General features: G+C 41.9%; 1 protein-coding gene across 2 annotated transcripts; it reads right to left on the bottom strand.

Annotated features, from left to right (window-relative positions):
* Nucleotides 1-1293: 1293 nt before the first annotated feature.
* LOC115125838 (polypyrimidine tract-binding protein 1-like) lies at nt 1294-12363 on the bottom strand. Of its 2 annotated transcripts, none has more exons than XM_029655405.2 (17): nt 12275-12363; nt 11571-11627; nt 11404-11422; nt 10864-10906; nt 8947-9119; nt 8281-8427; nt 7907-8116; nt 7682-7792; nt 7343-7532; nt 7104-7178; nt 5604-5740; nt 4917-4950; nt 4336-4428; nt 4156-4245; nt 3685-3811; nt 3507-3584; nt 1294-3036 (listed from the first exon to the last, which is right to left on the bottom strand). In XM_029655405.2, the coding sequence occupies exons 1-17, from the start codon at nt 12280-12282 to the stop codon at nt 2904-2906; spliced, it is 1725 nt and encodes a 574-aa protein (XP_029511265.1). In that variant the 5' UTR covers nt 12283-12363; the 3' UTR covers nt 1294-2903. The 2 variants fall into 2 exon arrangements, with proteins under 2 accessions (XP_029511265.1, XP_029511264.1); XM_029655404.2 differs by having other exon boundaries at nt 11404-11488; nt 12275-12358.
* Nucleotides 12364-14210: the final 1847 nt, after the last annotated feature.

Here is a 14210-nt window from a genome sequence, read left to right on the forward strand (position 1 = left end):
TGGAGAACGTTCTGCTGCCTGCAACATCCTCCAGCATGACCGGTTTGGCGGTGGGTAAGTCATGGTGTGGGGTGGCATTTCTTTGGGGGGCCGCACAGCCATCCATGTGCTCCCCAGTGGTAGCCTGACTGCCATTAGGTACAGAGATGAGATCCTCAGACCCCTTGTGAGACCATATGCTGGTGCGGTTGGCCCTGGGTTCCTCCTAATGCAAGACAATGCTAGACCTCATGGTGCTGGAGTGTGTCAGCAGTTCCTGCAAGAGGAAGGCATTGATGCTATGGACTGGCCCGCCCGTTCCCCAGACCTGAATCCAATTGAGCACATCTGCACCACAGACTGTCCAGGAGTTGACGGATGCTTTAGTCCAGGTCTGGGAGATCCCTCAGGAGACCATCCGCCACCTCATCAGGAGCATGCCCAGGCGTTGTAGGGAGGTCATACAGGCACGTGGAGGCCACACACACACTACTGAGCCTCATTTTGACTTGTTTTAAGGACATTACATCAAAATTGGATCAGCCTGTAGTGTGGTTTTACACTTTAATTTTGAGTGTGACTCCAAATCCAGACCTCCATGGGTTGATAAATTTGATTTCCATTGATAATTTTGTCAGCACATTCAACTATGTAAAGAAAAAAGTATTTAATAAGAATATTTCATTCAGATCTAGGATGTGTTATTTTAGTGTATTTTAGGCACCAAAGCAATGTCCTCGGAGTAAAAGTACAAGAAAATGTCAGAGATAATTACCAGGGTCCAGTTTTTCTAAAGTTAACTATCTGGATTTCGGTTATCAGATTAGATTAAATGCATAGAAATAAAATGAATAGAACAGGCAAATCATTGACTTGAACTACTGTTCTATTTCTATGCATTTAATCCTATCTAATTGGTGAAAAAGTCACCTTTGTAGCAGTGGGGACAGTCAGGGAGATCATCACCAGGTTGTCATCTTCGTAGCAGCAGGGACAGTCAGAGAAATAATCACAAGGTAAAGTCACCTCTGTATCAGTGGGGACAAAGTCAGTAAGAGATGGCTCCACCTAGTGCCATATTATCTTCCTGGATAGTGATGTATACTGTATACATGGCTCTGGCTCCACCAAGTGGCCATACAGGGACTGACCAGTGAGAGGGTCATTCCCAAGCCTATCAGAAGGCAAAGAACCTTGCTTAAACCTCTCAAATCTTTTCAAATCTACAAGTGTGCCGATAGGGAGTAGGGGCCGGGGTAGTGCCTTGAGACTAGGGGGCCATTTGGAAATCAGCAAACATCAAAAACACAAGGCTGTGTTCCATTAAGTTTAATTTCTTTGTGATACAAAACTCATCTTTACAGCCCTCCAGAGAAAGCTGGCATTACCTTTATATCAAAATATACATGTTGGAATCAACGTTTGTTAACTATATATCAAAATATACATGTTGGAATGAAATGGAATCTGTGGTACAATCCAAATCACTGTGGTACAAAAACACTAAATATAGACAGACAAAAACCCTCCCCCTGCTTCATGACATCACATCCTGTTGACCCCTGACCCCAATAAAACCTATAAAGGAAAATAAAAGCAACAACCGTTACCAGGAGAGGAACACAGAACTACCTCACAGCTATCCACTGTGATATCACCAACTAGGTCAACATACAGTATATATTCATGCTTAAAGTACTCTACCAACAGAGGAATTTAACTGTAATTAATCAGAAATGGGTCAAGAAACCAAATATCACAAATTCAAGGTATAACTCACTCAAAATTAAGATATTTTAAATCTAGTAAATCTAAATCGACTGATTAGGTATAAAACGAAAACAAAATCAAATCCCTAAAGGCGATTTGGACCATAGAATCAAACCAATGGGAGAAAAGAGTTTAGAACGTTGTCTTTTAAACTTACAAGGATCGTTTAAGTAGCAGGGGTGGTAGGTACTTTGGTCCTCAATAACATCAACAGCTACATGAAACTGTTTATGCTACAAAATAATCTATAGCAAAAGCCATATATAGTCAGTGCCAGAACAAAGGTAATAAATACGTTTGTGTTGTAGGCACTAAACACCTAAGGCTGTATGAAATAAAATTGGAGAATTGCATGTGTGTATCTGTAAAATATTAGGGGTGAAGTAGGCACTAAAGACTAAATGCTGCATGATTTTAAGTGGCACCTCTGGAGCAAGAATTAAGACTTGAGGCACAGTGACGGTAGATATCAAACAGTACACGGTATAGAAAATGATAAGAGTATAGAACTACTAATGTTACAAAAATACAATGGAATGCATAGTGTACATCTAGAAATCAAAAAGCGAAGACCACAGCCATATATTTCAAATCAAATTATTGATGTTCAAAGAAATATATATATATATATTTTTTTTTTTAAAGAGTCCAATCGTATAAAATCAATGTAATAGCATGGAAAGGCTAGCCGGCTGGTCTGGTTAAGGCACTAGACTGTTGCGGAAAGGCATTTTGTTAGAGCAATATGACTAGTGGTGAAGATCCCAAGGACAGACAGTAGAAACAGAAAACATTAATCAATGGAATCTTTTTTTTTTTTAAGTATATCAAATGAAAAAAACATTGTAATCTAGAAACAGAAAGACTAGATGTGCATTCTGCAGAGTGTAGAAACAGAAATACTAGATGTGCATCTTGGAGAGTTCTGTGAGTTTTCTTCCATAGAAGTCGAACTACTAAAATAAAATATGAACCGATTATATCCATAGTAAATGTAAATAATTGTGTAAAAATAATGATAAAACTTAAACAAGTATAAAGGAATGATTAAGTGTCTCGTGTAGAACAAGACTTGACATAAACGACGTGGAAGGCATTCTGATGAACAGGTTTGGTCTATACTCTGTAGTTACAGCTGTGTGTGAGTGATTGTGTTAGATGGTAGATTTGGAGAAAGACACTCTGAGGTGGTGGTTATCTCCCAGGTCATGGTTGTGGAACTCGATGAGACACTCAACAGCTTCCTCCACTGAGCTCATCTGGATCAGAGCCATCTTACGGTCCTTCCTATACACACCAGGAAAGAGGATTCCCCATTACATCAGGTAGTGATGCCATAAAGACTAGAACATCGTCAGGTAGTGATGCCATAAAGACTAGAACATCGTCAGGTAGTGATGCAATAAAGACCATTCCACCATTGGGTAGTGACATCGTAAAGACCTTTACATTGTCGGGTAGTGATGCCACAAAGACTATTACATCATTAGGTAAAGCACATCAATTACCTCAACTAACCTGTACCCCCGCACACTGACTCGGTACTGGTGCCCCCTGTAACCTTGTTATTGTGTTTTAGTCTACTTGATAAAGATTTTCTTAACTCTTCTTGAACTGCACTGTTGGGTTAAGGGCTTGTAAGTAAGCATTTCACGGTAAGGTCTACACTTGTTGTATTCGGCGCATGTGACAAATAAAGTTTGATTTGATGATTAGGTAGTGATGTCATAAAAGTGTAGTTGGATGTTGAGACTTACTGGAAGAACTTGAAGGCCGTGACTGAAGCTCCTGAACTGCTGAACAGTGCCTTCAGATCCTCCTCCCCTACTGCAGGACTAGAGAGAGAAAGAGAAAGCATTAGGAGAAAGCAATAGGACAACCAAACATAAAGGGGATGTTGTGTGTGTGTGTGTGTGTGTGTGTGTGTGTACGTACGGTATGTTGGAGAGGTGCAGTGTGCCAGAGGGAGGGTAGATGTTGTTGTAGTTTTTGGAGCCAGGCTTCTTAAAACGGTGGAGAGGAGAGGTGGCATAGTCCTTAGTCAACCCCTGGTCCTCATGGCCTTGAATAGGATAGAGTAGAACATGTCATGACACAACAGTAGTGGATGTTAAGACGGCCCATACCTTCCCTGGGCAGCTGTGTGTTTAGACATGGTAGTGTGTGTACATACCGTCTCTGGGCAGCTGTGTGTCTACATGGTAGTGTGTGTACATACCGTCTCTGGGCAGCTGTGTGTTTAGACATGGTAGTGTGTGTACATACCGTCTCTGGGCAGCTGTGTGTTTAGACATGGTAGTGTGTGTACATACCGTCTCTGGGCAGCTGTGTGTTTAGACATGGTAGTGTGTGTACATACCGTCTCTGGGCAGCTGTGTGTTAAGACATGGTAGTGTGTGTACATACCTTCTCTGGGCAGCTGTACGGTGGTGTGTTTAGACATGGAGACACGTAGAGACCGGCCATGAAGACGCACCCCGTTCAGGTGGCTCATCGCTGAGGAGAAGACAAGCCCGTCAAACACCAGAGCACACACACTAACTACTGCAATGCACACAACAACACACAGTCACATACACACAGTACCTAGCTGAGCCTGTGTGCCATCAGCCATCTGGACCAGAGCGTTGTCCTTCTTATTGAACAGAATCTTCACTCTCATCACGTCGCCATACACACCTGGAGAACACACACAGGTTAAAACACAGCACACACTACAAACCAGATGCATTTTTCATGAAGAAAGAGACTTAGTTGTAATGTCACTGTTGTAATGTGATCGTCTTGATCAACAGCAGACAGACTAGACTACTGTAATGCCCAGACAACAAGTTCTATACCACCACACTACTCAGTTTCTGGCCATTGAAATGAAACGACTGATTAATGTAAAGGAGAGCTTGGATTTCTGATTCAGAGACAGACAGACCACAACATGAAAACCAGCCCAGGTAACAGTTAGATTCAGTACCAGTTGGTAATTAAATAAATATATTAAGTGAAACAGATTAAAGAATGATAAAATAATAAAAAGTATATATTTAGGTCAATATAAGGGTAAATGAAGACTGAATGAGGTAGGTACAGTGATGATATAATATTATTGGTAACAGTAGGTAAATGTAAAATCTAAAGTCATAAAGGGAAACGAAAGGCTGATAACATACCAAAGAGAATAAAGAGGCAGTTTGGTGTAACGCTCTTTATAAACAGCAGGGGGAGGTAGAGGAACCAGGGAGGGGGAGAGAGAAAGAGGGAGGGGACAGGGGTAAAGTGGAGGAGGAGAGTGGAGTCAGGGATGGAGGGATGGAGTCCAGCAGTCAGCAGCCAAGAGGTCCACGGGAGGATCACATGGAGGAGAAAGAGAGGGAGAGATAGAGGGAGAATGATGAGAAGAAAAAGTTGGCATAGGAGTGAGTTTTTATAAAGGGCAAAGAGCAGGATGAGATGGGGAAGGAGAGAGAATAAAAGAAAGAAAAGGAGGTAAAGAAGAAAAAAAACAAGGTCAGTAAACACAGAATAGTGTCTAAATTAAAACACGGTCACTATGGCAACATTAGGAGGAGAAAAGAGAGATTAACAATGCAACAGTACAGGTCAGATAATACAGTACAATAACATGGGGGGTGTCTCTATATAAGGATTATTGTGTCTCCAGCAACTCAAGAATAGACAAAAAGGAAGCCATGAAATGGAAGATAACAGAAGACTGTTAGTTCTAAACTGTGGAGACACACCCATTTAAAGGGCTCAGAGGAAAAGTTTACTCTGGTGTGCTTGTACGATAGAAAAAGAATGTATACTGGTGTGCTTGTGGGTGAGAGAAAGAGTGTGTGGGTAGTAACAGTCCTGACCTCTGGGTTGAGGTTGCTGACCAATAGGACGCCAGCTTGTCCTCCTCCACCGCCGAGGGCTTGCAGGCCGAGACGACTAGCGGCCATGCCCCCTGGACCCATACCGAATGACGCCAAGGCACCGGGCATAGACAAACCTAGACGCACACAAAGAAACACACACATTATCTCAAGCACCGGGGCCAACCTGTGCAGCTGGAGTAGACCGACTGATGATTTGACAATGTAGCAAAAGCTATGTAATAAATGGAGTAAGAACAGGGTTGTAGTAGGCTACAGGTAGAGTGAACCAGCTGACTGGAATTTTGGATGAAAAGCGTGCCCAATTTCAAATGCCTGCTTCTCATCCCCAGAAGATAAGATATGCATATTATTAGTACATTTGGATGGGAAACACTCTGAAGTTTCTAAAACTGTTTAAATCATGTCTGAGTATAACAGAACTTATGTAGCAGGCGAAACCCCGTGGACAAACCATTCAGATTTCCCAGTGAAAATGAGTTCACTGGGATCCCAGATTCCCACCAGATTCTCACCAGATTCCCACCAGATTCCCACCAGATTCCCACCAGATTCCCACCGCTTCCACTGGGGCGGCAGGGTAGCCTAGTGGTTAGAGCGGTGGACTAGTAACCGGAAGGTTGCAAGTTCAAACCCCCGAGCTGACAAGGTACAAATCTGTCTTTCTGCCACCCGAACAGGCAGTTAAACCCACTGTTCCTAGGCAGTCATTGAAAATAAGAATTTGTTCTTAACTGTTAACTGACTAAATAAAAGGTAAAATAAAATGTCACCAGTCTTTAGAAATTGGTTGAGATTATTCCTTTGTGTAATGAATAAGTACGGCCATCTTGAACGAGTGTCACTTCATGTGTACTGTTTGAGAGGCGCAACACCAGAAAGCATGCTTGAGTTTGTTTTCTTCCTGTATTGAACACAGAACACCTCTCAATTTTATCGATTATTTACTTTAAAAAATACCTAAAGTTGGCAATACAAGTAGTTTGAAATGTTTTGGCAAAGTTTACAGGCAACTTTTGAGATATTTTGTCGCCACGTTGCGCAGGACGGAACCGGTGTTTTTCTGGATCAAACGCTCCAAATAAATGGACATTTTGGATATATATGGATGGAATTAATCGAACAAAAGGACCATTTGTGATGGGAAATATTTGAGTGCCAACAGAAGAAGCTCGTCAAAGGTAGGGCATGATTTATATTTTTATTTCTGCGTTTTGTGGCGAGCCTGCAGGGTTGAAATGTTCTCTCTTTTGTTTACTATGGTGCTATCCTCACCGAAAAGCCTTTTTAAAAATCTGACATGTTGGATGGATTCACAACACGTGTAGCTTTAATTTGGTATCTTACGCGTGTGGTTTCACAAAAGTTTGATTTTTATAGGAATTTATTTGAATTTGGCGCTCTGCATTTTCTCTGGCTTTTAGCAAAGTGGGAGGCTACCGTCCCACATATCCCAGAGAGGTTAATGTGAGGATGTACCTGCTGCCTGCTGTAGAGTGAAGGCCTGGGGGAATCCGTGTCCATACGGAGACGCTGAGATCAGACCTGGAGACCCTGGAAAGAGATAGAAGGTGGGGGAGGGAGAGGGAATGGAAAAATAATATGAATCTAATTTCAGTGTCAGTTTGACAGTCTCCAGAAGAGCACCCTGGTAGCTACATGCTAGCTCCTGGCACAAAAAAAGTTTGCGAAACACCGGTCTAACGTGTGTGTGTTACCGAAGGCGGCAGCAGCCATCGCGTGCTGGTCCATTCCAGGCTGAGGGTTGTGATGCTCTCCAGTAGAAAGGTCAGGTCTGGTGTAGTCACGGCTCTTATCGTTGTTAAACTTCACGTTGAGGCTGGTCAGCTTGGAGAAACTCACCCTTAGAGTACAGCAACCGTTATAGATGTTCTGACCGTCTAGAGACTGCAGAGACAGAGGGATTAGGGGTGTGGAAGTTCAGGCAAGTCCATTTACAGCATCTATTATTGATGTTCTGACCATCTGGAGACAGCAGAGAGAGAGAGATGGAAAAATCAGAGGTTTATTAGAGGGGGGGGGGGGGGTGTACGTACCATTTTGGTGTGCTGTGCCGTCATGGGGTCAGCGTATTGGACCAGAGCCTGGAACTGGTTGTTCTTAGTGAAGGTGATGATCTTCAGAACAGACCCATACTTGGAGAAGATCTACAGGGGAGAACACACACAGGTTACATCCCTTCTGCAGACATTTTGACAACAAGCAAAAGAAAACCATCTGAACACCCTCACGACGAAGAAACACTGGAGGAGTGTGCGTACCTGGTGCAGGACTTCCAGTGTGACGGGGTAGAAGAGGTTTTCTACTATGACTCTAAGGACAGGGCTCTGGGTGGCCATGCCTCTGGCTCCCATCTCTCCCCCTCCAATTGACATGGTAGCACCCATTACACCCCCCATACCAGACATGGTAGAGCCCAACATGGTGCCACCCTGGACAGCATTCACCGCCTGCAGTGCTGCCTGGACTCTCTAGGGAGGGGACACACAAACATACACTGTTATTACATTGTACTGTGGGCACTATGCTGTAACCTCTGCATATGACAAAGAAAATTATTTGACAAATGTGCTACAGACATACAAGTTAGTGAGTCTCATATTGGTATGGGTCAATGGGGGAAGTGTCCTCTTACTACTTGGTTAGGTGAGTTGTCGGTCTTGAGTTCCTTGTGGTTGCTATACTGCATGAATACAGGCTGCTGTCTGATGAGGGGGGTGACCGTAGCGTAGTAGTTCACCATGGTCTGAGCCTGGTCCACAGTGTTCATCTCCAGGAATGCCTACACACACACATAAGATCAGCCGGGTGTGTGAACCCCTTTAGGGTAAAGGATCTGTAATGTGTGTGTGAACACCTTTAGGGTAGAGGATCTGTAGTGTGTGTGAACACCTTTAGGGTAGAGAATCAGTAGTGAGTGTGAGACCACCTTTAGGGTAGAGGATCTGTAGTGTGTGTGAGAACACCTTTAGGGTAGAGGATCTGTAGTGTGTGTGAGAACACCTTTAGGGTAAAGGATCTGTAGTGTGTGTGAGAACACCTTTAGGGTAAAGGATCTGTAGTGTGTGTGAGAACACCTTTAGGGTAAAGGATCTGTAGTGTGTGTGAGAACACCTTTAGGGTAAAGGATCTGTAGTGTGTGTGAACCCCTTTAGGGTAAAGGATCTGTAGTGTGTGTGTGAGAACACCTTTAGGGTAAAGGATCTGTAGTGTGTGTGAGAGAACACCTTTAGGGTAGAGGATCTGTAGTGTGTGTGTGAGAACACCTTTAGGGTAAAGGATCTGTAGTGTGCTCGCGTACCTGGTTCTTTCCCTTCATCATCAGAAGGTTGGTGACCTTCCCAAAGGGCATTCCCATGCTGATGACCTCAGAATCCTGGATGTCCCCGGGCAGCTGGCGCAGGTGGATGACACGCGATGGAGCGCTGGGGCTCCGCATCTCACCTTTGAACTTCTTACTGTCATTACCGTTGGCTACAAACAGACAACTTTTAAATTTAACTTCTTACTCTTAGCACCATTAACTACTAGAGAACAACAGAACATTCTGATTAGTAGCTAATGGTAATGTGTCTGTTAATCAGAATGTTCTGTGCTGTTCTCTAGTAGCTAATGGTAATGTGTCTGTTAACTTATTTTGGGTAGGGGGCGATATTTGGAAGCTTGGATGAAAAACATGCCCAAATTAAGCTGCCTGCTACTCAGCCGTAAAAGCTAGAATATGCATATAATTAGTAAATTTGGATAGAAAACACCGAAGTTTCTAAAACTGTTTGAATGATGTCTGCGAGTATAACAGAACTCATATGGCAGGCAAAAACCCGAGAAAAAAATCCAAACCAGGAAGTGGGAAATCTGAGATTTGTGGTTTTTCAACTCAGCCCCCATTGAAGATACAGGGTGATATTGGTTTCACTTCCCACGGCTTCCACTAGATGTCTACAGTATTTAGAACCTGTTTTGGGGATTCTACTCTAAAGGAGGGGCTCATAAGGGCTATTTGAGTGCCAGCCTCAGTCTGGGCGCTCACGTGAAAGGTTCCACTTCATTTGTACAGACAAAGGAATTGTCCGGTCGGAACATTAAGTTTTATGTTAAAAACATCCTAAAGATTGATTCCATACTTAGTTTGGCATGTTTCTACGGAACTTTTTAAAGTTTTCGTCCGACGTCCGGCACGACCTGAACACACTTTTGGATTTGTTTATCACGCCCTAACAAAAGAAGATATTTGGACATAACTGATGGACATTATCGAACAAATCAAACATTTATGGTGGAACTGGGATTCCGGGGAGTGCATTCTGATGAAGATCGTCAAAGGTAAGCGAATATTTAAAATGCTATTTCTGAGTGATGTTGACTACCCAATATGGTGGGAATCTTTTTGGCTGCTTTGTTGTCTAAAGGCTGTACTCAGATTATTGCATGGTTTGCTTTCTTTAAAAATCTGACACAGCGGTGAGAAGTTTATCTAAAGTTCCATGTATAATAGTCGTATCTTTATTATGAATGTTTCTGTAAATTTATGTGGCTCTCTGCAATATCACTGCATGTTTTAGAACTGCTGAATGCAACGCGCCAATGTAAACTCAAATTTAAAAAATTAAATATATATATATATATATAAATATGAACTTTATCAAACAAAACGTATTGTGTAACATGAAGTCCTATGAGTGTCATCTGATGAAGATCAAAGGTTAGTGATACATTTGATCTCTATTTCTGCTTTTTGTGACTTTTCTCCTTGGCTGGAAAAATTGCTGTCTTTTTCTGTGGCTTGGTGGTGACCCAACAATCGTTTGTGGTGCTTTCGCTGTAAATCCTTTTTGAAATCAGACACTGTGGCTGGATTAACGAGAATTGTATCTTTAAAATTATTGTATGCTTGAGGAATTGTAATTATGAGATTTGTGTTGTTTCGAATTTGGAGCCCTGCACATTCCCTGGCTGTTGCGGGGTCCTAGGCAGGTTAATCAGAATGTTCTATGCTGTTCTCTAGTATCTAATGGTTATGTGTCTGTTAATCAGAATGTTCTATGCTGTTCTCTAGTAGCTAATGGTAATGTGTCTGTTAATCAGAATGTTCTATGCTGTTCTCTAGTAGCTAATAGTAATGTGTCTGTTAGAGAACAACATTCTGATTAACAGACACAGTACCATTAGCTACTAGAGAACAGAGAACATTATGATTAACCATCAGCTACACACACACCTGGGGTCATGATGTAGGAGGAGAAGAGTTCATCAGATCCCCTCTGGAAGAGAAAGGAACATTCACAATGATCATAACCACATACATCATGGAGACAGAGACAGGCCTAGCTGGGTTGTATTCACTAAGCACTAACTGGAAGAAAACATGAACATGCTCAATAACAAACTTGTTTCCATTTTCTGTTCCAAAATGTTTTGCTACATACACCAACAAATACGACCTGGGTAAATGTATTAACAGAGTTATGGCTGGAGAGGAGCAGTCTGTCAGACAGATGGTCTTGCTCGGCCAGACTACAGTTAATGAAGCCGCTCTGTGTCAGTCAGTCAATGGTGCTCATGTCTGGAGTGGCCCAGCAGCCTCACTCCATCTCTCTACAATACAGCTACTGTTCCAGCCAGAGACAAAGACACTCATGCTAACAGCACTCAAGAGACACAGCCAGAGAGGAGACTTTAACCAACGTTTTAGCACAGAAGACAGGGGTAAAGACAGAGAAAAAACAAGGAATTAAATTGTGAATGAAAAGATGCCTACCTTGGTACCCACTGAGACACTGGGGAGAGAGAGAAAAGGAGGGTTACTCATCTGAGTTACTCCAAAGACGGCAGGATGCATTTCCCTAAAAGATCAACCAATCGGTAAATCACTTAATCAACATTTTACATTGATTGTAAATGCAAAAATCTTATCAGGAGACTTACTCTATGTCTGTGACGTAGCCAGGTCCCATAGGATACAGATCAGCATCTAACTTGTGTCTGTTGAGACAAAGGGGGGGAAGAGAGGAGACAAGGAAATGGAGGATAGAGGAAGTTTAGTTACTAACTTTATGGAAGTTCATAGCTAGCTAGAAACTGCATTGACTCAAGAAAAGTTGCGTTAGTTCACTTCGTTGAATTGAAATGTCCCCTGAGCAGCTAATAGCCATAGAATTGGAAGAATTTACCCTAATCCCGAACACACAACATTCGCCTTCCACAAACACGAGCGCACATATGGAATGCGGAAACTAGCTAACGTTACAAAGACACGTTGATTCAAGATGGGCGTTTTTTTCAAACTACATTTGGTAATACGTTAAAGGTGGTTACTTTTGTCTACATGGAAAAAAAACTGCAACTAGCGTTTTTTTATGTTATTTGCAATATAATAAGTTTTAAAAAAAACAACCCTTATTAAAAGTCTTAACTTCAACAAGTTCGCATCTCTTCCGGACACGCTCACGCGCAGACAATGCTAACTAGCTAGCCTTGTTGAAAGTCTCAAACATCATCTCGTCTCAAACTAAACGTTAAACTACTACTAAACATATTGCATAACAACATAACTGTATATAAAAATAGTCAAACTACGGTTAGATTATTTCCGTTTCTTTTCGACATGAAACTACATCTTTTTCACTCACCCTTCCATCGTTCGATATAATCCACAGGTCTCTGGAGCGGCGGCAGAATTCCTTGATTTTCATACAAAATGGCTGAATACACCGAGGCGTTCGTTGATTGGTCCAGGTACTTGGAAAAACCCGAAATGGGCGGGCACTTACACCTAGCATCGCGAATTGATTGGTTCGTAAAAGGGTGGTTATAACATTCTCTTAAAGTTCTCGACCGAAATTTGACCAAAATAACTGTGAAACCATACCCTTGCTTTGTTGACACACATTGATACACATTGATTTATTATGTTCTAGTATCGGATGGCTGACTCGCAAACCTTTGCAACTAAACAATGAATGCTGCTTCTTTCCTGTTTCACAATCAGTTCATGTAGTTCAGAAAATACAAATTCCATAGAGTTGTAGTTCATGCATTGGCCAACAGATGGCATAATTTGTCTATTACAGGGCTGACTGAGGAGGAGCAGCTGTGTGATTTGGTTTACTGTGGGACTCTAAGCAAGACCTGCTGGGTCAAAATATCAACGTTCATTATACTTCAGCAGCAGATTACTATGCTGGATACAATGGAATAGTTATTTAGGTACAAACTCCATGCTTGGTAAACAAAATCAACCACACATGAATTAATCAAAAGTATTTCACAGACTTAACCCAGGTGTTTTTTGTTTGAAACAGTTGTTACTATTTCCAATGCATAAAAAAGCAGAGGTAATCTATGGTAATCTATGGTGTGTGGATATGACCCATAAACAAACCCAGCTAACCCAAGACCATCACACTCCCTGGTTCCAGTGAGAGATCTGTAATCTCTCACTCTCTTGCTCCTCTCTCTCTCTCTCACCCCCTAACCCCACCTTCTCTCTCCACCTCCCTCTCCCCTCTCTCTTTCCCTTCATTCAACCTATCCTCTCCAGTCTCCCTTCTCTCCCTCCTCCCTCTCTCATCCCAGACCCCACCCTTTCTCTTTCCCCTAGTGTACACTGTAGAGCAGGGTAATGGAACACACAGACACCAGAGAGTCTCTGGGAATGGAAGGTTTATTCTGTTGACGACAGGTTTCACCTTCCCTTCGATCCCCAATAGAACCCATTATTACATTCATGTTAAGCAATATGCCGTGATGATGGATATCGTTACCAATGATACTGATCAGACCTGATGAGGAGTATTACGATCAATAACAACACTAATCAGAGTTAGAGTTAATGCTACATCAGAAGATTCAACATCACTGACTCAACCAAATTCACAAGCATCAGCATTAAAACAATGGCTGGGCTTGACTCAAACAGTGAAACAGCCATCTTAGAATTAAAAATAATAATAAAATAGTGAAATGTGTTTATGAGTTGCACAGTGTCATTGTGAGTCTAATGAGGAGATGAGTAGAGATCAATAGATTACTAGATGTAAGTAGAGTATAAATGACTTGAGATGATGAGATAGAGATGACGACATGGGATGGACAGTTTAAAACAGAGATAATAATGTTATCTGAGATGTACCAGACGACATGGTGTGGTTGCTTGATGAATTGATTGATTGGTTTACCTATTGATTTGTGATGAAGGTACAAGCTTGCATGCAGAGTGTGGCTGGCTATGATTTGGCAGAAACCAAACCAATAAATACATTGTATAAAACTTGATATCAATATATTTGAATACTGTTCACACTGTGAAACTATATTACAGACAATATAATATGAAACTGACTGATAAATACTCGATACACAGGGAAATATACAAAATGTATGTCTTCTTCATATTCTGGACTAAAAAACAATGATAGACATTTTCCAGATGGCTCCAATAGCAGACACATTACAATACAAAGACCTGCTACATTTTCTTTTCAACAATAACGTGACGGCACATCCAGTTCAATAATAAAGACACTATTAATAGACTAGAATACAGAAGTACACACAGAATACACT

This window comes from Oncorhynchus nerka, linkage group LG2, assembly GCF_034236695.1.
Source record: "Oncorhynchus nerka isolate Pitt River linkage group LG2, Oner_Uvic_2.0, whole genome shotgun sequence".
Lineage (NCBI taxonomy): Eukaryota > Metazoa > Chordata > Actinopteri > Salmoniformes > Salmonidae > Oncorhynchus > Oncorhynchus nerka.

Excerpts from the sequence above, each read along its gene's own strand:
- LOC115125838 (XM_029655404.2), bottom strand. Across the intron at positions 3,812-4,155 it reads CGTACAGCTGCCCAGAGAAG|GCCATGAGGACCAGGGGTTG; the intron begins GTATGTACACAC and ends ATCCTATTCAAG. Across the intron at positions 3,585-3,684 it reads CTGCACCTCTCCAACATACC|TCCTGCAGTAGGGGAGGAGG; the intron begins GTACGTACACAC and ends TTCTCTCTCTAG.